General features: G+C 34.9%; 3 protein-coding genes across 4 annotated transcripts; 1 reads left to right on the forward strand and 2 right to left on the reverse strand.

The window, feature by feature from the left end:
* Positions 1-306: 306 nt before the first annotated feature.
* LOC139985818 (uncharacterized) lies at positions 307-25198 on the forward strand. Of its 2 annotated transcripts, XM_072000611.1 has the most exons (8): positions 307-928; positions 2295-2492; positions 13286-13543; positions 20411-20544; positions 21767-22273; positions 22538-23599; positions 23682-24137; positions 24470-25198. In XM_072000611.1, exons 1-8 carry the CDS (start codon positions 805-807, stop codon positions 24647-24649), a joined length of 2919 nt encoding a protein of 972 aa, XP_071856712.1. In that variant the 5' UTR covers positions 307-804; the 3' UTR covers positions 24650-25198. The 2 variants fall into 2 exon arrangements, with proteins under 2 accessions (XP_071856712.1, XP_071856729.1); XM_072000628.1 differs by lacking the exons at positions 307-928; positions 2295-2492 and adding an exon at positions 12618-12822.
* LOC139985852 (uncharacterized) lies at positions 9955-12580 on the reverse strand. The gene is made up of 2 exons (XM_072000672.1): positions 11831-12580; positions 9955-10681 (listed from the first exon to the last, which is right to left on the reverse strand). The coding sequence occupies exons 1-2, from the start codon at positions 11961-11963 to the stop codon at positions 10035-10037; spliced, it is 780 nt and encodes a 259-aa protein (XP_071856773.1). The 5' UTR covers positions 11964-12580; the 3' UTR covers positions 9955-10034.
* On the reverse strand, positions 24734-26333 carry LOC139985857 (transmembrane protein 70 homolog, mitochondrial). The gene is made up of 3 exons (XM_072000686.1): positions 26078-26333; positions 25520-25879; positions 24734-25444 (listed from the first exon to the last, which is right to left on the reverse strand). The coding sequence occupies exons 1-3, from the start codon at positions 26183-26185 to the stop codon at positions 25196-25198; spliced, it is 717 nt and encodes a 238-aa protein (XP_071856787.1). The 5' UTR covers positions 26186-26333; the 3' UTR covers positions 24734-25195.
* Between the last annotated feature and the right edge of the window lie 318 nt (positions 26334-26651).

Here is a 26651-nt window from a genome sequence, read left to right on the forward strand (position 1 = left end):
ACTAGACTGCGGATTTTTATACATTTAAAGAAAATTTGAAGGTGTGAAAATGCATAGAATGCATACATATAAAAAATATATAAATATCATAATAATTAAATATTATAGTATTTAATAGATAAATTTCTCTACATAAATCCAATTTATTAGATCATATTCCGAAGGATATGAATTCGCATAAAAATTCATAATTTACTAATTACTAGATTGCGGGTTTTTATGCATTGTCCAAGGTATAACGCTTTCTGTAATACTTGGTAGATAAAGCAATTTTCTACCGAGATTCTACTTCTCTAATAAAATTCTCAAAAATATAAATTTAGCTAAAAATCGACAGTCTACTAAATATGTTAATTTGAATATTGGCGCGATACACGCTACCGACAGAGATACCAACTGTAAATACAACACAAACGTTGCGTCATATTGCGTACTGTGTTCCGAGTAGTGTCGGGAATCTCGTTTTCGAAAGAAGCACGCACACACATGCCGCGTCGTGAAATCAAACCATCGGCCCGGGAAACAACAGTGCATAAATCACGAGCGACAATTCACAGTGTTCGTCGAATGAAAACAGTTTTGGCGCGTGTGGTTGCGTACGTGTCGCGTGACTGTCGATTCACGTATCTGTGCGCGCTCGGTAGGTCAAAATGGCGTGAACCGACTGTGCGATTTTAGGTTATCTTTGCTCGTGACAAATCACCGCAAGTCTAGAAAACAAAGACGCTTGTCCGTTCCTCAGTGGTATCCTTTCTTTCGAGAGCTCACCGAAATCCTCCACGTGCGTTTTCGGGTTCAAGTTACATGAGTTATGAGGACGGAATGCCCGCAGGCGGTAACAGTCGTTTCCGCGGTTACCCAGCGCGGATGTCCGAGCGACAACAGCTCGCGCTTCTTCTTCAAATGACCTCCCAGGAAATAGCATCAGGTGAGAAGAAGGAACACTTTATCGAACATAAACACATGCACAATTTGATACTCTGATGAAATACATAACACATCGTCGATGGTCAAACAATAACGCTCCATGTGATCCACCATGCATGTACACCTTTTACGCTGAACATCTTTCATGCGTTCGGACGAGTTATTTTTTATTTCTTTTTATGTTTACACAGGTGTACATAGTTGACAATAAAATTCACTACAACGTAACTTTACGTTACTTTGTACATAGGTTAGTCGAAGAATGTACTTGACAGCTGGATTACTTGTTTGATCGCGAGTCTACGTGTTTATTTCTTTATTGGTACACTGATAAGTACACTCGCGCGAACTACGCAGTATTTGTACCTCCCGATAGGCACATAGTTTTCTGCTGTGTATTGCTCATTTTATCGAAACAAACTGCAATGCGAAATCGAGGCTAGTTACTTCGCGCGAACGAGTTTTGCCCGCCTGTACTTTCCATTCAGGCCTGCCAACCACGTAATTTTATGTCAGTCGAGTTCCCGCGGTTTTGTTGCAGCGAATAGCGCCTTCCAATTTTAACAAAGAAAAGAGAGAGGGTTATGTTAATGTAAATAATTGACGTGCGCTCGAGTTCCCGCCATAAGAGAAATGACCTGACAGCGACACCGATTGCCGGTAACTTGACGCAGCTATAATGTGCGCTAGGAGGCGTTAATATGTATATTCATATAGATAATATAGCTACGCGACTGTAATATGTAAAACCGAAACTAAGAGTGAGTTTAAATGACCGAAGATTAAACGCTAGATTTAAGATTAATGCACATTAGATTTAAAATTAAGTATTAGAAACAATGTAATTCATTTAAACTTCTAATTCTAAGCACACTATTTTTGTATATTTGTTAAATGATTATACATTTAACAATAATTGTTGCAACCTATAGACTTACGAGAGGCTAAAATTCGTATTCAATGAAAAAACAAAAAGAAAGTGTATATATAACGTAGTTGATCAATTCCATTGCTTTTTACGTATTTGACATTTTCTAGTTTACATATCCGAATTTTATAATATTGATCTTGACGAATTGAAGTATGAGAGTAGCATGAGAAAAATACTTACTTTATATACCGCATTTTTAAAACTTAATATTTATTTTTCTTTATATATTGATGGGGCACTTAATGATATATTCAATATTTTTTCAAGTAAATAGGCGAACACCCGAGGTAATGTTATAATAATTAAATTGCAATGTATGTTTTTTTCTATTGGTTATTGTATAGTTTACAAACAAGAGTTTCGTGTGTTTATTTCGCGTTACGTGATTTAGCAAATGATGATTCATAAAAGATCTAACTCATTTATTTGTTTTCAGGCGGAAATCGAACAGAGAACACAACTGCATCAAATACTACTTCAAGGTCATCAACATTGCAACAGCGAGGGTCAAAAGGCCGCTGGACGAGCAAAAATGGGGAATCGGCAGTTCAGGCGTCTATCAATCGTAAAGAAGATTTTCGAGTGCGGCAGATGCTCGTGAATGGTTATGATATCAATGCTAAGGAAGGAAATGGTAAGTAAACTACAGTTCTTTTGTTTTTCACCCCACTTTTATTTTATTTTATTCTATTTTATTTATAAACATATAATCCCATATCGTCCCATTTTCGTTCATAGCAATTTCAAACATAAACCCTATGGTAATAGTTATTACTTATAACTGTATTTCTTAATGCTTGTATTATTATTTCTAACATCAATGAATAGCAATTAGCTTTTTCTTTGATATATCCCGTAACACGATGTACCTATGTTTACTATTTAAAAGAGACGCAGTAAGTAAAAATCAATCGTTAATTGATATATCTATATTTCTTAATATATATATTATACGATAAAGAGTAAATTGTATATTTTTAGAATCCGTATCTAGAACCCCTAAGTAGCTTTTTTATGTATATTAGAAAAGAAAGAACGGTTCTGAATTGACGCCATATGGTCCTAAATGAGAATCCAAGCTTCTTATTTCCCTTTATATGTCTAAAATAGTTGTTTTAGCTCTTAAACATGTAAACTTTAACATTAACACTTTACCGATTTTATAACTATATCTCGCAGTATATCTTTTCCATACACAGTACATAATTATAGCGTGATAGAAGCCAGAAAGTTTTCTTTTAAACGAAAGACAACATTGTCGGGGTCAGTCACCTCCGTTCGTTCTTGTGTATAGTAGAGAGTAGAGTAGAGATTCTCGTCAATAAATGAAAGCGACGGTGCACGACCTTCCTAAACGCAGGAAGTCAGCGGGTCCGGGTTCATTCATATACAATCCACCTTCGTTGCTCGGCTACCCTTTCTCTGTCCCGTTTCGTCCCATTACCCTTTAAGGTCGAAGAAACAGATGGAACAAGCTACTTACAAGGCATAACTAACAAGTTTTTTCAGCTTCTTCTTTCCATTTTTCATTTTTTTAATTAATTGTTTTGAATCATAATGCATATATAAAATATTTTTCTATCGTTGTACTTATTTCAGTATTCACGATTAATCATATATTAATATGAAATTTTGTTTTACCACATAAACATAGTTTCATGCGATTATAAAAATCTAACACGAGGGTGAAGCGCAAACTTTAATTAAGAAATGTGAATACTTTAAAGTATATTAATTTTTGCTATTTATAGCAGTTAAATATAATGCATTCCAATATCGAAATAAGACGAGTACAAAAATATCATATTCTGGTGATTAAATGTTTTATATAGTAGATGTGTTCACGTCACAAAACAGTAATCACCAATCAGCATCATATTCTAGTTGACCAGGTGTACAAATTAATTTAAAAAAAAGAAAAAAATGTGGAAAGAAATATTTTAAAAAACACACTGCATTGCTACGAGCAACATGCTCCTTCAAATAATACGCAAGACGAACAGTACGCAGCTGGTGCTAGATTCACACAACGGTTCGCAGGCATTGTGGAAACTTTTGCGAGCAACGAACTCATCAACGAGCAGCGAATACCATTTAGAAAGTAATACATATATTAAAGGGCTTATTTGCGAAAGATCTACTTATATCCTGCTCATGAACTTCAATATCATTACAACGTTGTCTCCATTAACGAACAGTCTGCGAGCAGCTCGCGAATTGAGTCGTTCACAGGCCAAAGTGGTTAACCTCACTATATACAATTTTTAAAATTTTAGTGCCAAAGTACTTGTGATTATGTTATGCTTATCTTTTATAATTTTATCGATTTTCTTTACTTCTTGTTTTGTGGAATTAAGCGATTTGGTAAATAAACGCCTAACTTGTTTGCGTATAGTCCTAGCAAGTGTGGATTCGGCATTAGGAATAACTCCGTTGGTCACTTTCCCTTTTAGCGTATCTTGCGTGGTTGCATAAGTGGGCTCCAATCTCCGACAAAATTGAAACTATTCCATAACGCGAAGGTCGAATTTGAATGATGCCGTAGGCCGTAGAATATCATAATGTTATAGTGGAAGTGGAGAGCAAATGGTGAGTCAAGTCGTAAGCTCGCATGTACTTACGTATACCTAATACCTACCGTGCGAAGACAATGTCTCCTCGGCGTAAGATACCTATATATATGTAATAGGGTATTCACCAACACTGTAGTCACAGGTGCACGACATCCTTGTTGTTCAGGGGTTGCGGAGGGATGAAACATCCAGCGTTGGGCTTGGGAGGGGCGGCAGACAACTCTCGTACAGATCAATACTCGAGACAGGGCCGCACTGTTCCACATAATTTTTCATCTCCGATTGCTATGGGTCTGGGATTTTCGGCATTTATATTTTAGACGATATTTAAGGGTGGAATTGTATTAGACGCTATCTCATAGTTTCGAAATGTATAATATTGGAAGAAATTATTCGATAACTGACTTTATTAGTATTGTTTGTATTGATGACGAATATTATAGTTTTGTGTTAGAAAATGATACAAGCTACCCGATAGTTGATTTAACTATAGTTCTTGAAATTGATTAGTTTTAGTACCAGAACCTATATATTAAAAATATCTGAATGCTTAAAGCAGTGTACCATGTTCTCTCTCATTCTCTCTCTTTTTCCCTCTCTTTTTCTTTTGGTAATATTAGGAAAATTATTTGACATAAGAACCGCAATACATGGCATGACTTTGAAGTTGATGATAAGACTTGAAGAATATTTCCTTTAAATGTTAAAATTATTTAAAGCAATTTTTAGTAGCACAACTACTAAAGAATGTCTCCCTGGAAGATGTTCTCCGTCAGATTGTTCTTAATTAATTAAAATATGCAATATCTCTTTACAATATTTAATATAAATTTTTTAAATGAATATTGGTAAATATTAACTGAACATTTAAAATAATGTTTAATTAATGTTCATTTTTTTCAGACGAGAAAAGTTATATATATATATATAGGAAATCATCTAGTTGTTAATGCTTGAAACGAAAATAATAAATGACTTCGTTTACCCAGTACCCAGTAGTATTATAGTCATTTAACAAATATAATAAATGAAATCATAATATAGAATTTATTTTCTTTTGAAATATCATAAAACGACAGATAAAGTCTTCCTAGATTGATCTCGTATCACATTTATCTCTTTTTCTTGGCTCGTATTGTAAATTTTCTCCTTGAATCTCAACAATATATGCAATTGTGAAAATCATAAGAAGATTCAATATCTTCATGAATATTATGATCTATTTTCTGAAGTTGTACCATTTTGTGAAACAATTCACTTTCCCTAAATGTTTTCACAGTGGTGGTCATTTTTAACGAAAGTTCGGCCCTGGCTTACCTGCGAGACGATGCCGACGACAAATCCAATGTTTCCACAGAGAATTTCGAACTCTGCTTTAAAGCTGAAGATTCGGTGTACCGCTGTGCCGTGCCAGGCATTCTTGAGGAAGTAATCTTTAATACCAATGGGCGTTGAGCTCACGTATATAAAGATTATATATATAGTCACTACCAATATCTACTCAATATAGTCATTCATTTATTTCGAATCAAACTCGTATATAATTTTCTGTAACTCTATACACGAGTTGCGAGTACATACATCGTAAACATCCTATGTTGGTATGTTCTACCTTCATTCCTCGCAAACTCGTATATAATTTTCTGTAACTTCATACATATATACAAACATCCTATCTAACGCTAAAAAATTCAAATGACATTTTCGCTTACACGATAACCTACTGAAAAGGTTAACGTGGTTATCGTGGTTATCGTGGTTATGAAAAGGTTAATGTACATCTTTATGAATATATATATATATATATATATATAGAGAGAGAGAGAGAGAGAAAGAGAGAGAGAGAGAGAGCTACGAGAACTGATTTTTATCTGGATCTTTCGATTTTGTGTAGCAGCATTCGGTCTTCCGTATATCTCTATTATATGTATGCTTTTATCTGTATATCAGGTACGAAATGTCATGGAATTTGTGTTACTCTTTCTTCTTCTTCTTCTTCTTCTCTTCCGTTGTTTCCTTTTCTTTTTCTTTTTTTTCCGAGATATTTATGTCGCCGTGTGAAATTGACTAAAGTTTTGAAGTAGAATCTCCAGTCAGTAATGTAATTAAAGTGAATGCAGTTTTCATCAGACTGGTCAGAGAAGGAGAAGGCGGTATCGGGCGCCGCCCGTGTCTTAAAGCCGATATACCACTCAAGAAATGACGGGCTTGTTTATCGCGACGTCGCGTCGCGTCGCGTCTGTTCCGAACTTATTTTCACTGGTGGTAACCATATGTGTTCTTTCACGAAAACAAAATGACGCCATCTGTGCCTACGTGACACCTTTTCTACGATATCCGCGAATTATGTATGTCGAGATAGTATGTACATGAAATCTTTTCGTCACGCTACATTTCGAATAGCGAAATATCAGATGTCTGATTATTCTCGTCTGCTGCAAACAATTTTGGAATGGGAACATTCGTTTGATATGAATAAATATCGTCCCGTTATAAGGAATGTATTTAACAAGTTGTTAAAAATGAACACTGCAAAATGAAGCCTGAACTATTTCCCTGTTTTTCACGCATTAGCCTCGTTCTGTATTCCACTTCTCTTCCTTTTTTTTTCGGAATTAACGTGCTCGCTGAACAGATGGAACCATTTAAAGTGACCGCAAAAGATTACATTTCTTGGAAATTAATCGAAATAACAGAAATATTTTATTTCAAATACATACTTCGAAAATCATTTCGAATATATTGAGTTTCTTTTTATGACAATTATTTATTATATTATATTTATATAATGTAATATTACATATATTATACATGCATATATATACTATATACAACATTAAATCAAGGAATATATCTTATTTACAACATCTATTATTTAACTCCCACTCATTCTCTCATTCGTCAAAGTAATATTATATACAATATCACATATATTATTATATTATATTTTAATTATTATTACAAATTGCCTAATATATGATAGAAAAATGCATGTTTCATTGCATTCTAAATTTGACATAATAGTGCTCCCCTCCCCCTTCTTAATGCCTAGAATTCTTAATCCTAAAGTCACACAGTGTCCCATCATATATATGTGTGTGTGTATGTACCTCAAAAAGGATCTGAATACTTGAAAGATAGAAGGAATTTTGTACCCTGATTCATAATAGTTATTAGGAAAATAATTTGTGTATCTGGTATGCTTTGACTGATTCAGTTTAACCTGCAGTAATTCCTAATACTGCGATTTCGAAGCAGATGTTTCTGATGAATCAATCTATAGAATTTAATACCTTATTGCCAGGTATCTCAAGCGCATTTAATATCAGGTAAACGAATAGTACTATACTTTTGTTACTTTAATGCCATTCTATATAAAAATTTCTAATCAACGGACATAGACAACGCGATATAACGATTGCACGATCCTTGCATAATCGAAATTATCAGGTTCGTGTTTATCGCAAGATCACATTGGCTGAAAATTTCAAGTGCAAAACCTTGAACAACGTTTTCCTCGCGATATTAATCGTCCAAGGATTTCTTCTATTACCTCGCACGCCATCGACTGTTCAGTTATTCGCGTTTTCTGTTTCTCATAAGCGGTGGGGATAAAGCATTTTATCGTTCGTTGAATGTCGGACCGTTGATAAACAGGAAATGTGTTTTACCAATGAAACACGCGGTGTGAAAGGAACGAGAATAAAAGTCTAGAATCTTGAAACACGACGAGTTCCATCTTTGCCCGTAAATGGCCAGCTTTATTCTAACGGCGGAGATATCGATCGGGAAGAAAACCAACGAATGTCGCAACTCCTCGACAAGGATCGTACACTAGTCAAGTTAACATGACAGTTCACAGGACGTTCAGATTCGAATCTTTTTGTGAATACGCTAAGAGAACATCAATTACTTGAAAGCGTCGCATTTTTTCCCTTTGTCTAAATGGAACACACAGATTCTTGGAGACGCTTCTATTCGTTATTACTCTTCTAGAATTTAATAATAAGATTACATTCTTTCCTTTAATTCCTTTTTAGCTCTTTACTTATTTATTTTTCCTTTATCTATTCTTTTCATCAATCTTTCTTTTATGTAACAATATGTACTACATATACTACAATATGTAAAAAGCGTAAAAAATATAATTTATTAGAAGAATTTGTGTTTGTAATACTTAATTGAACGTTTGGTTAAAATGTTAGTAATCTTCCATTTTATATTATTACATAATTGCCACTATATTAGAACCGTACCCACAGTCTTGTGTTAATATTTTTAAATAATTGAGAACAGGGAGAAAGAGAGAGAATTAGAGTAGCAGTCAAGAATATAAATATAATAAACGAAAATTGGTAAAGGATATAATATGCAATAATTTAACTTACAATTAATTGCAATATATCTCTCTACATGGGCGACCTATTTAGAAAAACATTTACATACTCCTAAAAAATAGTATATGCTCTAAAATATTGATAAATTTGACTTTTCACAAAAACATTCAATTAACGTTTACCGAGCTATTTACCAGACTACTTATATATATACTTGATACTAACCACAACGTGAAAGGAAGAGATAAAAGAGGTGGAACTCGATATTATAAAAATGTTATTGTCTTAGACTTTCCTGCCATTTTTGTCATATCTGGCAAACAGGCAAGTGATTCTTGATACTCGAGATAGTTAATCAGAAAAAAATGCTAGAAAAAAAATAAAGCGGTCACGACAATCATACTAGTCTATCGCCTTTAAAGTAAACGTTGCTTTTCATGTGTGCAAATACCCTAAGAGCATGTCTCGTCCCTCTCGTATTCACCAGTAAGCCACACGTCGACCAAACATGCCTGTCTTCCCCTCATCAGCCCTCATGGCAGTTTGGCATTCTACCGAATCACGTTTTCACTTTTTCAACCAGTCTGTACTTACTTTGTTTCCTATTTCCTGCTTCCTTTCCCATATCTCATTTGTTCATCTCTCCAACGCTTTACAGACGTAACGATCGTAAATATCGCTGATTTCATCCAACGATTTTGAAAGGTTTGTTTTTGTCGATGGCGACCCTTCTCCTGTTTTTAGAAGACGCACACGGCCATCTTGATTTATTACACTGGTCACTAAGGCCGGTTTCACACAGAAGTATGCGTAGCGCGATACACGTATCGCGAGCTGCGTACCGTGTGTATGTCACCATGTGTTTCGATGTTTTATCTGTCACCTTCATACGAAAAGTACCTATCATTGCCAAAATAAACAAAACGAATATGTGTATTTAGTATCTATCATATGTATACTTCTGTGTGAACCCAGTCTAAAAGCTTCGTAACACTTATGTTCTGTCTTATTAAAATAAATAATTCGCAAAGTATTCAAACAGTTAATGGATGATGAAGAAAAGTCCTTCCTACACATCAGAATGTCTATGCACGATTTAAATGTTCTTTTAGGGAAAATAGAAAATTCCACGAAAAAAACAATACAACTTTCAAGGAAGGTATAAATCCAAGAGAAAAGCAAGCAGTATGTTTGAGGTAAATTTTTTTATTAATGAAAAACATATAAAAATTAAATTATTTATCTATGTATGTGCATCGAACTTATTTAAGTATTGGTTGGTTGCTGTGGATTAATCGTTTGTAGTGACTCTAGTGTACATGGTGACGGTGTGGGTGTTGAAACGGCTGATGAATTTAGTGATTCTGATGAAAAATGTTGGCGATTTGTATTGGAAAGTTCTTGTATTTGTAATTCGGATATCACAGAGGAAACGCGAGCTTTAGCTATTATTTGATTGTATGGTGATAGTTTTTTAACAGTTAACGCTATACTTTTGAAAAATAAATCTATGTCGTCCATAGTTTGTTGTTCTTCATTTACGGTCCTATTAGTATTACTTGAAGCGTAATCCATTAATACTGCTGTTGCTGGTTCTCTTTTCATCTTTCTCCTAAATGTTTCTATTGGTATGTCGCTAACTTTAGAAGATGATGATCTTTCTATTAAATTGCTATTGTCTTCTGTCGTATTGACGTCATCCAATTCATCATTAGATTCGTCACTGACGTGTACTTGTACTGAGCTAATAGTTTCTCTTTCCTTCATATATGGAATTAAAAATGACATTTCATCTTCGTATCTCCATTTTCTAATTTTATTTGCGGCTTGTCCGCCTTTTGTATCTTTTCTTTTCCTTAGTGATCTGCGAAAACTATCTCGCAAACTGTTCCATTGTTTTTTACAATGTTTAGCTAGAAAGGTTGAAGAAAATTAAGAACTATCGTAGGTGTCATAGTAATTAGAGCTAAAATATATGTTGTTTTCCAGATTTCTAGCAACCAGTGATTCATAGCTTTCAATTACCGATTCGGCCATACTGTTGTTTCATTTATCATATATAATTGAGGTTTACAGGGCAATAATTAAATACCTCTTGTCCAGAGTATATCGCTATACTCAGTCAGGTTAAGTGGCTTACAATAGCTGATGAATTTCGGAAAACGGAATTTTCTCAATTGTATTCATACTTTAAGCGAAAAGCGTGTGATTATTGTTGCATCACCTAATAGCCGGTTAATTTTAATTGCGAAGAAACATTTTCTATTATCTTATTAGTTTTAATAGATGCCAATTATAAATGTATAGCAGTTGATATCGGATCGTACGGAAAGAATAGCGATGGCGGAATATTTTGTAATTCAAAATTAGAAAAATATATAAGAAACTTAATGTACCGAAGCATCTTGTGATATTCGAAACCGTAATTCGATAATCCCGCTAAGTAATATTATAATTATCGATATTCACAAGCGTGAAGAGTGTCAGAAAAATATTTTCCGAATTTTAATGCAAAAATTCAAACTATACCAGGGAAAAATTCAATTAAGTCCAGAATATGCGGTCAAAATTATTACTCAACGATCTATATTCTACACAACTATATTACATTTCACAATTTTCAACTATCAGCTATGGCACCTTTAGGAAGAATTTCGTCTTAGCAAAATCTTCCATTGCAAGGTGATAGTAATGCTTGTGTAGCGTCTTATATTACAGATATATTTAAGGACTTCTTTAACAGTGAATTTGGAAATATCAAGTAGTTGCGTACAAAAAACAAATTATAAAGTTATGTACAGACAGTATGAGACTGACCCGTGAGGCTGCCTCATGTAGTAAGATAGAATACGCGAGGCAAGCAAGCGAGGCAGGCTAAGCTGCAGTTACACTTTCGATAAAGTCCTCTCAATCTTCCATACGCATCGAAACGAATCATTGACTCTTCCCGAGGCAGTCTCGCGAGTCAGCCTCGCACTCCCTATACATAGTTTAAGATGTAAGAACACGTGGATAATATTCATTCCACTAGGGAGAATAAAATCTGATTATACGTTACCTACCTGGTTCATTTAGCATTTTTCCAATTTCTTTCCAGGCAGCATCCTTTTTATCATTATCACTATAACTTTTATCTTCCTGGTTGTATAAAAAACTATAGTACCTGACTAATTCTATTAATTTTTCGTTGTGCATTATAAAATGTAGATAGATTACACGTTCGTCCACTAGCAAGATTCTGCCTGAAATAAATGCATGTCAAGGTGAATTTACGTTATCCGTTCAGACACGGAACGGTTACGGCACGGTTCCGTTCATGACTGGTGTGCTAAGCGCTGAAGCGCAGAAGCGGCACGTGAGGAAATGCTGCCACCGACACTTGTGCAGATACAGGATATAGCTATAGGATGTGTCCGCCTTCGTATACAGATATCATAGCGAATACAGCCACATGCTTTTATGCAGTGGTGACTGTGACCACCGTCTTGTAGAGCGCACGACTGACTGTGCCGTTGGCGGGATCAGCCGGCGTCCGATTGGCGAAAAAGAACGTTCTTGGCTCACTGTTGGTGGGGGTCGCGGGGAAAGGCGGAGCCAATCGTCGACATAGCGACGCAACATGGCCTCTAGTTCGCGAGGGGCCGTGTTCGCGTGCACGTCGAGCACGTACACGTACGGACTTTCCCCCGGCGGACCGACAGATGTCGCCCTGACCGCCTTTGAATCGTCAAGATCGGCGTGACAATTGGTCTCGCAAGAAAAAAGGAGATCGAGAAAGAACCTGTTTATTGTAAAAAAAAAAAAAAAAAAAAAGAAAGAACGTGATCAAATATCAGTATGGTCAAAAGCATTTGTGGGAATGAGTTGAAACAGAAGATTTAGCATTGCCTATAATATCAAGCTTTAGAAGACATTGAGAATGATGATAGCTCATCCGTTACATTTCGAAGCATCGAAACTTTTGTTGGATCTTTCGAAACCTTTCCTCTCGAAAAAGGAGTCGTTTCTTGCCAATTAATTGTCGTTTCTTGCCAATTAATTGTCGTTTAATCAGGTGTGTTGTGCGTTGTTATAAGAACTATACTGTGGTAGAGCAATCTGAATTTTGTTTAGGCATGTACACACGAGATTGTGAAGATACTAGTTAAATATCTTAGGGAAGTGTTGAGAGTGTGTGTATATATCGAGACAGAAAATTTGTGCTAATTTGTCAAGTGTCCTAATTGTTCATATCGTGTTGACAAACTACGTAGACCTTAAATGTAATGAAAATATTATTCTAATAGAACGAAGGGAGAAGTAGAAAGAAATGTTAGTTCCCTTAGAATGTTAATCAAATAATCCAAATATTAGAAATTATTGTGTACATTCTACCAAACGTTTACCTTGAACCACAGTTACATTATTCCTATATTCTGTATTATATTTTATCGACGTCTAGACATTTGAAATGTTTGAAGCAATTTTTGGAAGAGCACGCCCATAAGCTTTTATTTCTGTTTTATTTGTGACTATAGATATTACAGGTGTGAGTTCACCTGATGAAAATACAGCAATTGTCCCTGATAGCCCATGCTCTCCGGCTGAAACAAGCGCATCAGCGCCGTCAAAGGAACAAGAACAAGAGCTACAGCAACAGCAGATTTACGATCACCATTCTCAATTTCAACAACAGCAGCAACGTACGACCGGAAGTGCGCCAGCCGCTGCACCGCACGTTGCTGAGGACAGTGGAGCCCCCTGTGAGATGCGGAGGACACCACCGCAAAATAAAGGTGAGTTTATATGCAATCTTCTTATACACTGATATTATTTGCACAATAATTTACTAAGATTATAGTGTGCTAAAGTACTCGGATAGACAGATATTTACGCATTTATGAAAAATCTAGATACAAAATGCACAGAATGCATATAATATATAAAATTATGTAAACTTATTAAAGTTTAATATTATTCTCTGTTTAAATTACATTCCTTTAGTTGTATTCATAAAAATAATATTGTATAAATATCCATAGATTGCTAATAATATTAGTAAATTGATAAATGATAAGTTGTTGGACAACATTTAGCTGGCTTGTAATTAGTACAATTCACTTGTAGAATTTTACTTTATATTACCAAGTTTTTTTTACACAAGGCATTATTAATATCAATAATTACAAGTTATAATTTATGACACTTTGTTAATAATATCAGTTTAATTATGCAAAAAGGCCCTGATATTATTGTTTTACTACTTTTTAAAATTGAAGTTTAATTCTTACATGGAATTCGAACTTTTCATGCATGCTAAATTCCCTGATGGGTGCTTTTATATTGAATATATCGAAAAAAATGAATATTTTTTAAATATGCAAAGTAGATTTGCAAATAATATTAAATTCAATTAGTTACAGAAACAGTAAACATAGACATACATATGTAATCACATTCACAGTAATGTATGCTTGACGTAATGCTTTAGTTGATAATGTTATTATTTGGAATGTTTTGAAATTCTAATTTTATATAAATTCACAAAAGTCATTTTCATTATCTAACAATGTAATTAGTACAGTTAATAAAATGTTTTTATGTTCTTTATCTTTATTCTTTATACTAGAAAATAAAACGATTAATTTAAAAAATTTTATGTCTTCATATTTACTAATATTTATTTATTGATAACTACTAATGCATTTTGCTGTATCGTTTTACCGATATAATAAAGACCGACTTTACCGACATAGCTCTTAATAAGTTTCTTTTTGATGAATGTAATAAAAACGTAAAAAAAATAAAAAAAAAAGAAAACATAGTTAAAAACCACATGTTACAACATTATATGTATATTGAAGTTGATAATTACTTATAAAATAGACTTAAAAAGATGATGCAAAAATAATCTTTATTTTGTTTATATATGTTTTCTTTTTTCATAAAACAACCTTCAGAAAATTTTCTTATAAGAATATTATTTAAATTCCTAATAAATATTTTCAACTACAAAACTGAATTCATAACCGGAAAAATAAAGAAAGTAGACAAATCATTTTGCATTCTATATTATTATACAAATTATTCAAAAACTGAAGATAGAACTATAAAACAGAAAAAATTTTCATTTATCTCTGTTACCATAACATCAGAGTATCATGAAAAATTGTCCCATCGGACGCAATATGTACTCGGTGCATCGTGAAACACATACAAGATCGTGGCAATTAGCAAGATTATTCTTTTCACCACACATAAGCGCATGATAAATATTTAATACGATCGTAGCCTATCTATACGCGCGTGCGCGTACAATGTGTATCGCTCGTATAGCTTATGGACACGCGTGAGCGTGCAATCACTACCGATCGGTAATAATAGCGGGCGATGCAGAAACAGCACTTAATTAGACGTGACATTCCCCAGTAGTGACGCGTCGGTATCGTGCGCGCGATGCAGTGCCGCGCCTGGTAGAAGTTGGTCGAGACGGAGACGCGGCGACACAGTCGCGAGCCGGTTCCTCTCTCTCTTAGCTCTCTCATCGTCAGTGTCTTCGCTCTAGCGCGTTGTGTGGGAGCCGTACGAGTGGCAGTAGTGTACACACGCTGCTTCGACGGTTACTGAACCTCTCGCCGGCCTGTATACTTTTTGTATTCTACGCTCGATCGTCACATTGTCCTTTTTTGCCTATTATATTATTCCACGATAGTCAATCGAGAATCATTGTATCGTCAGGAGCCGTGTTAGTTGGTGGTCTGTCGCGGGAGCAGGTATGCGCTCGTGGTTACGCTTGTACACGTTCGAAACCCTCTGCCTGCCATCGTTTGATCCAAAAGTACCGTTACCAGCAAGTACCGTCGACCACGTGGCTTAGCGCGTGTTTCTACTCTCTTAACGTGCGTCGTTCCATCGAGTCGACGTCCCGTTTACCGACGACATTCGATATCAACCTAGAAAGAAGCGTCAGTCGCGAACCAGGAGTGCTGAACCTTGGAATACATCTCTTCGCTGCTGTTCTCTTTGCTGTCGAACGAGAGAGGGACAAAGGCAGACTTGTACGAGGTGAGAGAAGGGGGAGAAAAAGAGGGAGAAGGTGAGAGAGGGAGAGGGAGAGAGCGAGCGAGCGAGCGAGCGAGCATGCTGACTGGCAAGTACATTGGACACGTTTGCGCTCGCGGGCTGCGTCCATCGACACCACTAGGGTGATCGTACCTCCGAAAGGGGTCTGTGTTGCAGTTATTGCAACAGCGCACCATTTTCTAACAAGCTACCTTGGGTTATTTACGTCTCGTTTGTCTTTTAATTCTGTAATCGGAAACCGAATTTTTGTGTTGACTGATTTTGGTACAAGTATACATTTTAAGGTACAGAAGTCTAAATGATTTATATTCACAATTAATATTTCAATATTGCGGTCATCTATATTGAAACCGTGGCTAACGTAAAAATCATGTCAATATCACATTCCTTTTTGTCTCTTTATCTTTTTCTTCTAAAGCCAAGAGTTGAATTATTATTTTGAACAATTCTGGATAAGATACAGGTGTCTAAATCGGTGATTTTCAATCTTCTTCAAAATTGTGTTTGGTACAAGTAAAGGCATTTACACCGAATAGATTTTGTTGTATTGGTTGTTATCATTTCTTTATTTGACGGTGTAAATGACTAAATGCATAATAATAAATGTAATTGACTTATCACATAGTTTTAAACATTTCCGCGGTATACTGGTTAAAAATTTCTGATCTAAATGATTTATACTTGCGATTAATATCGCAGGCTTCTACGTCGAAACCGTTGCTAACGCAAAAATCATGTCAATATCGCAGTCTTCGCGGTTTATTGGTCGTTAACAAAGTCAAATCGAAGACTAGGAAATATTTAACCGCGACAATTAAACGTACGTGCATAGCGAGGAACAAAACCGGTTGCGTAGTTTGTCTCGTTCATTTCGCGGAACATGTTGGAAACACGATATAGCATGTTCGCTACGCTCGCTTTCAATGTAGCTGAAATCTTTTAAACTTCAGCTTAACGATATGCTAATCTTTCGCAATATAAACTGACGGATAGTCCGTAGGAGGAAACAGCGACACTTTACAGAACAGTATCTCGGTTGACCTTGATTTTCGTTGTAACATTTTGTCATTGAGCTGATCGATAATTGGATTTAGATCAGTACTTCACTAGTCGATCGGCCATTACGAATTGTTCATCTGCAAATCTCGTTTTAATCGCGGTATAATAATGTTTTCAAGAACGATAATATTTACATACATTTTTACGTATATATATTCGTTTTTTTTTTTTAAAGCAGAAAGATAGAAACAATGTTATATACTTATACAAGACGTTTACGTTTAATTGAATTAATTGAAGTATTATATATGTATATTGAATGCCACTTAATTTTAATGCAATGATTTGTGTGGCATGTCAAAAGATAATTGTCATGCGTTAATTTATGTCATCGATTGTACAATTATCTTTGTCGCTACAAGTTAATGAACTTCTCCTGCAAACAATATCCGATAAAACGCGTTTCGTTATCGGTCAAAAAGGGTATGATATCTTCATTCTTCGGATAAAAACTAACTCTCGATTCGTGTTTTGCAAGGTCAGGAACGAAAGCGAATAGAATAAACGACTTCTAGCATATTCCTTCAACGATATATAAAACAATTCCGCGTGTATTTTATAAAGTTATCTTTTCAGCTATCTTATCGATTTTCAATATTTGATTTGTCGAACATTAATATTATAGTTAACTTCTCTTGCGCGTGATTACGTTTCATGGAAATTTACATGTTATTCTGAGCGCGTGATATTTACATAATACATGTATTTGGCGAATCGTGAAATATAATCATCTCGATTAGTACGACATGATTGATAAATCGTCTCGCTCGATAGCTTTTTTAACGTATTAATGATTCACTCCCTTGAAGACAGATTTCTTCTATCGCGCAGGAAATGGGAGGGCGGAGCGTATATGTGTACATATGTACATACACTATGAAATAATATACGTTGCATTCCGAGAAGCACGTACGTCGGATACACTGTGATATTTGCTTATCGTCGTTTCTCAGTAAGAATGTTCCATAAATATGTAATGCCTTTGAGAGAGATATAGGGAGGTCATAAAATCGGTCAGGTGTTAAAGTTTACATATTTCGAGAGTGAAAACAGTAATTCGCAACATACGGTAGAGATAAAAAGTTCGAGATTTCATTAATTCGAGAATTCGTATTGCATTAATTCAGAATTACTTCTCCTTTTGTAGTGTATCTAGAAAGATTGTATATATATAGCACGCAACCTGGAAAACAGATTCTGAAATTGCACAATTTGTTATTTTTCATACGATACATAGATTTTATTAGGTCGAATAATAAATTCATTAAAGCGCGCATTAAGTGTTATTAGTTTCATATAAAAGTTATTCATTTAGTTTAATTGTTATAATTAGTTTACTTATCCTATTTATTTATAAATATGTGTATCTATTGTCAAAAATTCAGATTCATGAGTCTTTATAATCTTTAAACAATTTTTTATAATATTTTGTTCGGGATTTGGAGTGGCTGTCTGTTTATGACACGGACAACACATCTACCTGTTTTGGGAAGTCCGAATTACCTACTTCCCCAAGTTGTAAACTTTACAACGCGGACCTCATTAATCCGGCTCGAAGGACCAATATATTACGAATTCTCAACTAACTGGCGATCAGTCAGATTGTAACCGATTTAAAACCGATTTGTAACCGTTTAAAAACGAATCAGAATACTCTTTTCTACCGGTGCGATCAAGTCGAACGGAATTTCCTAAAGTAATTAAAAAGCATCGAGGCATGTGTATACGGTGAAATCATTTCCGTGAATCGTCAGCATTGTAAGAGGCGGCGAACAACTACGAATTCATTGACTAGCGAAGTTGGTGTATTTTGGGATACTCTATTCGCAAGCGCCAAGTTTCATTGGCACAATTCCCTCTTCCGAAAGAGAGAGAGAGAGAGAGAGAGAGAGAGAGAGAGAGAGAGAGAGAGAGAGAGAGAGAGAGAGAGAGGAAGAAACATGGTGCAGATGGGAGGGGGAACTACGATCAATGACCAAACGAAAGAGATATTAATAAAAGTACGATGCTATTTAGAGATTATCTTAGAATGGAATCGATATTAAACGTGCAACGTTTTCATACAATTCGGCATAGGTATTGATCCTGAATTCTGCAATTATAGAGTGACGTTTGCGTTAACTCGTAGATTTAATTATATATTGATCGAGAGCAGTGCTTGCGTCAGCATCGCTTTCAACATTGCACGGTATCCTAGAATCTCTCGAAACAAGCGTTCCATGAAATCACCGGGACAAGCCTCGTATTATTGCTACGCCACGGAATCCGTTTTCCCGCTCGGCTCGCGAATCTCTCTCGGGCCAATTCCGCCCGTTAAAATACACTCGAAACGATTATGTTGGCGAACGTAATTGTATCTCGCGATGGATCCTTTCGTGCGCCTAATGAACGTACGCTTGTCACGTACACTATAATTTTAGTATTCCATTTGCGTTTGCCACTTAATCGAGGTATTCTGGCCTTTGACTCTCTAACTGAGATAGTTCGATCGCTAAACTTTACCGACTTCTAACGATCTAATCCTCACCATCAAATCGTATGAAAGTCCGAAAATTATCCTACTCGATGATAAATTGTTCTTGCTCTGTAAAATACTTTTGTAAATATTGATATGCGTAATACACGTTCATGTACATACAGAGCGAGATTTCTGAACAACTAATTTATAGGAACAAAATAATTAACACGTTAACTGTCACGATGGCAGCCATTTATTTTATTAGCCACGTTACTATTTTTCTAGGATGATAAATAAGATAAAGGTAAGGTAAATTTCGTGAAATGCAAAATGTTCAACAACGCGAACGACTTGAGTAACATTATTTAAAAAAAGATGCCCAAATACGATGTAATATTTCGCAAAAATTGAATTTTTAAACAATTTCGATTTCCAGGGCAAAATATATAAAATATACAAAGTGATGAGAGTCGATACTATTATGTACAATTAATCAATTAACTAAAATAAATAATGAATATATAAATAATTAATTACTACAACACGACAGAAATTTCGAAAATAAAATACTCGAAAGATTCTCGATTCCGTCGGTTGGTAAATTTCGCTTATTGTACTGATCGCGTACCGCAGCCAAGCGAATAAAAAGTTTAATATGGCATGCCTTCCTGTAACGCGATCGTCCGGTAAAAGGCCACTAATGAATCGATCGCAGATCGGGATGCCCCTCACTCTCCTCGAGGAACTCGTTCTCCCGGGGGTCCCTGTGATTAACGGCCGTACCCTCAATGATAGCAAGCGGCGACTCATTCCTCTCTGGATCTCTTACCATCTTTGTCCTTCTTTCTTTCGAATGGTTTCCTCCTCTCCTTTTCACTTACCTTCTATTTCGTCCTCCTCTTTCTATCAATTTCTTTTTCTCTCTTTTCTCGATTCCTTCAACTTCAACCATCCTCCATCTCTCCCTCTCCCTTGATGCCAGAGGAATACTGGTTTCGTGGAAACTCATTCCCCTGCTATTTCGTTGTTCTTGCAATTAACCGGCATTTTCTGTTATCCACAGTCGATAGATCGGGAACCGGGCAGTCTGGAAGCTCGCCGAGGGTGACGCTTCGGCTCAACCAGGTGCGAGGAGCGAGGGATGAAAAGAAAGGAGGGGGTGCTACTAACTCCCGTCAAGGCGGCATAAACGCACAGGTATACATATATACATACATATGCACATAGATGAATATAATATTGTATATGTACAGGGTGTCCCGGTATTGATGATAATCGGCAAGACGGTGATTGATTCTATATACGCGGGAATACAAATAGAAAATATAGGATAAAACATGACGCTTCGTTTAAAACGAATTTGAAGATTTGTCGAGTTGAACTTGGCTGATTGAATCGGACTAGACAGAAGTAAATAATCGATAGGAGTTATTGTATGTGTGAAAACGAGTCGAAAATGTAGAATAAAATTGTTCATAAGACTCTTTGTTTCAGAGACATATAAATTTGAAAATTTATCAAACATGCGTACTGGGCCAATTCTTAATTGAATACGTTTGAATTTTATTTTGTTGAAAATGAGACCTTAAATCAAAAAATTGTATCCCAAATTTTTTACACATTTTCACATCTTCTGCCGATTGTTTATTTCTAGCTAATCGGTAACTGGCCTGATTCACATATGCTAAACGAAGTTTCAATGTCAATTTTCCGCGAAAATAAAACATCAAATGAAAAGAATTTATCTTATATTTCCGATATATTTTTTCATATAGAATCACCCTCTCATCGATTGTATCGTTAATACTGGGACACCGTGTATGTGTCTGATGTGTATATATATCAGTACTTGATAGGTCTCTTCGATGGAAATCTGTGGTTTGGGACGATCGTTACGAACAACGTTAAATTTTAATGTTTACGAGAACCTGGGACATTAAGAAACGATCGTTAATTCAATTTAACTGACCAAAGCAATCACAGGAGCTTCGACGATGTATAAAATACATAGTGCATAGTTAAGACTTGTTAATAGGAATTGTATATAAAAAGAAACACTAATATACGATGTATTCAATAAATATATTAGTGATGTTTTTTTACTTAATGTTCTAAGTTTTCGCTGACACTTAACGCAAATTAACTTTGCCATTCGTTTAAATACGGGTTTGTAAGAATGACGTTTAAAAGATGCGCATCGATTAGCGAGCAGTACCGAGGTCATTGTTAAGAAATATGACGATAAATATTATACTTACATTGGAAATAATGGAATATGCGATAACGTGTAAAAATGCTAACAAGCAAAAAAATATTTGTATTTTACAAATTGTACGTTATTTGTAGTAACGTTAAAGAATGTGTATGATTTGCGCATTGCGTCAAGAAATTGTATCATTTTTTAAACATGCATTTGCAGAATCAAGGTCAAATGGAAACTTCGTCGAAGACGTCGTCAAACGTCTCGTCAGGGACCGTGAATGCCGTCTCGGGCTCCAGTACCTCTGGAAACACATCATCTACCGGTGATAGTGGCGACGTGTATGAATTCAAAAGTTCGAAAGAGCCAACACCAGTTAGGGGTGCAAGCTCGTCGCCGAATCCTAATCCCGAGAAAGATAAAGATGGTAACAAGTCTGCTAACAATCAAGGGAGTCAGAGTAGTGGTAACAACGTGTCTACTGCTGGTAGTGCGACAACATCTTCTGGTGAAACAACGACCGCATCGATTACTACCGATGATGCTCCTGCGGTTTCAGCGTCGCCTTCGTCTAAGCGCGCGTTTGAAAGCGACAATGCGGAGGAACAGGACGAAGAGATTCGTCGGAAGAAACGAAAAGATTCAGAACCTGCGAAAGAAAATTTAAAAGGCACCACCACTGGAAGACAAAGCACTGGTAGAAATTCCGCTAATACTGGGGAAAAGGTTTGTTTATTGTTACTAGCTATAAAATATGTAATTAAACCATTTATATAATCGGTGGAAGAAATAAATGAGAACAAACTGCAATCATTCGTAAATTGATCACTATACGACAAAATGTGTAAAATAAAATTTATGATGCTAAGAAGAATATATGTGTGCTGCACATTCGTTTCTTCTTTTTTTTTTTTTTTTTAGATAATTATTTAATGATGCTGTAATTAATAATATATTAATATTAAGCTAATATTTTTCCTTTCTTTGTAGTGTACAAAGTCGGGAAAACAAGGATCTGGCGCAACATCGAGCAAGAACAATCAAAATACAACTTCGATTAGTACGGACAGGAAAAGTCCAAGTACGTCTTCAATGGCAAGTAGTCCAAAGCCTTCGAATCCGTCTGGTTCAACGATTAGCTCTAAAACAACAACACCAGCACCTCCAGAATCCGATGGTGAGGACGATCGGTCGAAAGGATCAGATTCCAATTCAGCCCCTAAAGTACCACCTTTGAAGATAGTTATTCCACAAAGTACTACGTCCGAGCAAGAGCAAGGCAATAGAAACGGAAAGAGCACATCTAATAGGAGTCATCAGTTGCCCTATGTAGTTGCCAGTTCTAACAGTAACGATTCAACGGATAAAGAACAGAGTCAATCCACTAGTGGAACAACAAGTCCTACAGAAAGCGGAAATAATACAAAAAATGAGGATAAGAAAGATTTCAGTGGTGCCTTACACGGAGAAGAAAGATCAACGCATCACCAAAGAGTGTTGAGAAGTTCACATAGATCCGGTAATGGAAGTAATGGATCAGCAACCTTGAAAGAAACCTCCTCTTCTTCAGGAAATGGAAGTTATTCGAACTCGTCTCCATTACCAGTAACTACTTCGACGGATCGTTCTAATAATTCATCACCACAACAGAGGCATCATTCACCAACACCTGAAACTCCTGGTTCTGAATCGAATAAAAATACCTCAACGGAAGTCTCAAATTGCGGCACGACTTCAAAAACAAACATTATGACAGAAAAATCCGAGAAAAACAACGAAATTAGTGGAAAATGTCAAAAAGATAGCGGTACCGAAAATTCTGAAAATACTTCTACTACTACCTCATCGACGACGTCAAATGTAGGCACCCCGGCACCACCGGTTGAACTTCATCCTAGAAAAAGAAAAATGAAACCTAATAAAGAAGCACAACAAGCTGCTACCGCTGCCTCTAATGAAGCATCTGAAGCAACAAATACGGGTCCAGAAGTTCATCCTCATGATCAACCAATTACTAATTGTTATCAGTTGTTTTTAAACATTAGAAAACAGGTTCGTATATTTACCGTTTTTAATATATTTCAACCAATCTTTTTATAAAAAATATATCGTAAGTACATTTTCTCTCTTTTAGATCGAACGAAGAAGAAAAGGCCTTTTTCCAGTTCAACCAAAACCACCTCAGGGTTTTAAAGATTATTTAATGAATCGTTGTACATACGTGTTAGCTGGGAATGCAAATAAAGAGCCCAACGTTAATCCTCCAGTTGGATTGCAGGGCGCTATGAAGGACTTGTATATTGAACAAGAAAAAGAGAGATATCGTCTTAGAATGCAGCATGTTGTTGAAAAAGAAAAGCTAGTTTTGTCGGTAGAACAAGAAATCCTTAGAGTACATGGCAGAGCTGCTAGAGCTCTAGCCAATCAATCCCTTCCCTTCTCTGTTTGTACGATATTAAAGGATGAGGAAGTTTATAATGTTATTACTCCAGAACAAGAAGAGAAAGATAGAAACGCAAGGAGTAGATACAATGGTAGATTATTCTTAAGTTGGTTACAAGATGTAGATGATAAATGGGAAAAGATTAAGGTAAAAATTATAGCGGTTATTATAATATTTATACCTGAATTATATAGATTAGACAACTCTCTCTCTCTCTCTCTCGTGTGTGTGTGTGTGTGTGTGTGTGTGTGTGTGTGTGTGTGTGTGTGTGTGTGTGTGTGTGTGTGTGCGCGCGCGCGCATATATATAATTGTCTTTAATTATTCAGGTTAAATTAATTCATGTTACGTAAAAACCGACTAATAACCTTTTTTCTATGAATATCAGTTTAATAAGATGTAATACATTGATAAATGTTCCATTAAAATTTGATTTATCTAAGTTAGGATAAAATTAAAAATAAAAAATTACTATTTTAGGAAGCGATGTTACTCAGGCATCACAATGAAGCTGAATCATTACATGCTGTACAAAGAATGGATTGGGAATGGAAATTAAAGGAAGTTGGATTATGTGAATTCAAAGCAACACCACAAATAGAAGATATTCATGTTCCGATGGTACATGTTTCAGATGACTTCGATTTACTCCCAGCTTAGTGTATAGTGATTACAATTGACTCGAGACGTTTCGCTCATTCCTTTGAAATAATCTCGAAGGATATACATAATTATAATCTGTGATCTCTTTAATAATGTATTTGCCGTTCTTGCACGGTTACCAAATTGCATCGTACTACTCTTAAAGCTATTGTTACACAAGGAGGCTATATTTAAAAAATATTTGACTCTAATTAGATTATGTATTACATTATATTTATATTTTTAATTAACTTTTCAAAATTTATGTACCACATTATATAAATTATTTTTGTTTACGTTTAATACTTAATATGTTTTATTGACACATTATATAATTAAAAGGATGAACACATGAAAATTATATCATCGGATGATTTGTAATATTCTACAAATTCAATAACTGTACAATATCATGCATTAGTAATTTGGTACTGTATCTTTTAATATACAGTCTCTCGTAATAACGTATATATTTTGTACCTAGCAACTTATATAGTGCTTTTAAATAATGTATAAAAATTTAGACTAAAAAACCGTGTAATAAATGAAACTATACTTGTCAAATTATTTCTGTACTTCATTTTTGTTTCCCATTGTTATTCTTTTTTCTTGTGGTCGATTGATCGCAGCAATATGTAATTCCTTCACTTCAAAATCTATTGGTTTGTTATAATTCATAATAATTTTATAATGTTTGGGATCTATAAAATTATTTTCATCAAAAAGCAAAGGTTTACCACCTACAACACAAGTTGTAAGTGCCCCTGTAATTTGTGTTTTAGGTTCAATAACATCATTTGGAGTAAATGTTATCTGTAATATACAAATCATCATTTTATACAAAATAGCTTAATCAAGTAATAAATTAGTTTAAAGAGATATAAATACCTCTCTTTCTTTGCACAAAAATGAAAATAATTTGGCGGTATACTTCTCTTCTTTAGGATAATGATACATGTCAATTACATATCTCTTTGTTAAGAAATGTATTAAAAGAGGACTACTTATAGTCATTACATTTAATATTGCAAATAATGTTCCTGCACCTACTACATTATCTTCTTCTAAAATCTTCATGTAAATGATTGGTTGAGAAATTACAGATATGGCTGATGTTAACAAGGATACTATTTTAATATTACGGACTTTGTTTCTTAATGTTCCATTGTATATCATTTCTCTTTCAATAGTGTTTTTTTCACTGTGTTTATCAGAAACATGCCTTACTTGCAAACATGGTATAAATTTCTGTAACATAAAAAATATATATTTATGTGTTACTTTACAAAATAAAATTTATATTTTGAAATGTATTATATAAATCAATATACAAAAAGGTTATAAATATACATAGAGTGAAAGAATAATTAGAATAAAGCTTATAATATACATATATTCATTGATAACTTCATAAAAATAAAATACTTCTTAAAAAGAATTTCTAACCTTGACGTTTCCGCATGTATAATACATAGACGTCTGTTTAAATGTAATAATTTCTTGCATGAACAGTTTCCTTTGGTTTAAAATGCAACTCCGCAAAATTAAAACCATGGTTAATAATTAACTGCAGCTTATTTTGGGTTATTTAAATTATTTAAATATACAATAGGGATGTTTTAAAATCGCCATGAACAGGGAAACTTCAAATTGTTCAAATATATAGAGTGTTTAGTTTCTTCCGAACAACTTGCAGTTGTTGCAGAACAAATGAAAATAAAAAAAGATATTATATAATACGTAAAACTATGAAACAAAGTTAGAAGCAAATGTTAACTATACGATACAGAAGTAACTATAAGATAAATTAATGCAATGAATTAACAACTTGATTACACATCTAGAGTAAAATTTTTAAAAAATCAGAACGTAATAAAATCCATATTACATTGATGTAAAGTTTATCTGTGGTTTTGTACAGAAGCCCTTATAATAATAAGTGCAATTTAAAATCCGGCATTAGATCTTCTTCTTATAACTATGTTCTATAGTTTAATTTCAACATATATTTCTCGATATC

This window comes from Bombus fervidus, chromosome 1, assembly GCF_041682495.2.
Source record: "Bombus fervidus isolate BK054 chromosome 1, iyBomFerv1, whole genome shotgun sequence".
Taxonomy (NCBI): Eukaryota; Metazoa; Arthropoda; class Insecta; order Hymenoptera; family Apidae; genus Bombus; species Bombus fervidus.

Excerpts from the sequence above, each read along its gene's own strand:
- LOC139985818 (XM_072000611.1), top strand. The coding sequence starts at position 805 with ATGAGTTATGAGGACGGAATGCCCGCAGGCGGTAACAGTCGTTTCCGC. Across the intron at positions 2,493-13,285 it reads CAATGCTAAGGAAGGAAATG|ATATTACAGGTGTGAGTTCA; the intron begins GTAAGTAAACTA and ends TTGTGACTATAG. Across the intron at positions 13,544-20,410 it reads GACACCACCGCAAAATAAAG|TCGATAGATCGGGAACCGGG; the intron begins GTGAGTTTATAT and ends TGTTATCCACAG.
- LOC139985852 (XM_072000672.1), bottom strand. The coding sequence starts at position 11,963 with ATGCACAACGAAAAATTAATAGAATTAGTCAGGTACTATAGTTTTTTA. Across the intron at positions 10,682-11,830 it reads AAAAATGCTAAATGAACCAG|CTAAACATTGTAAAAAACAA; the intron begins GTAGGTAACGTA and ends CAACCTTTCTAG.
- LOC139985857 (XM_072000686.1), bottom strand. The coding sequence starts at position 26,185 with ATGGTTTTAATTTTGCGGAGTTGCATTTTAAACCAAAGGAAACTGTTC. Across the intron at positions 25,880-26,077 it reads ATACATGCGGAAACGTCAAG|AAATTTATACCATGTTTGCA; the intron begins GTTAGAAATTCT and ends TTTATGTTACAG. Across the intron at positions 25,445-25,519 it reads TTTTGTGCAAAGAAAGAGAG|ATAACATTTACTCCAAATGA; the intron begins GTATTTATATCT and ends TGTATATTACAG.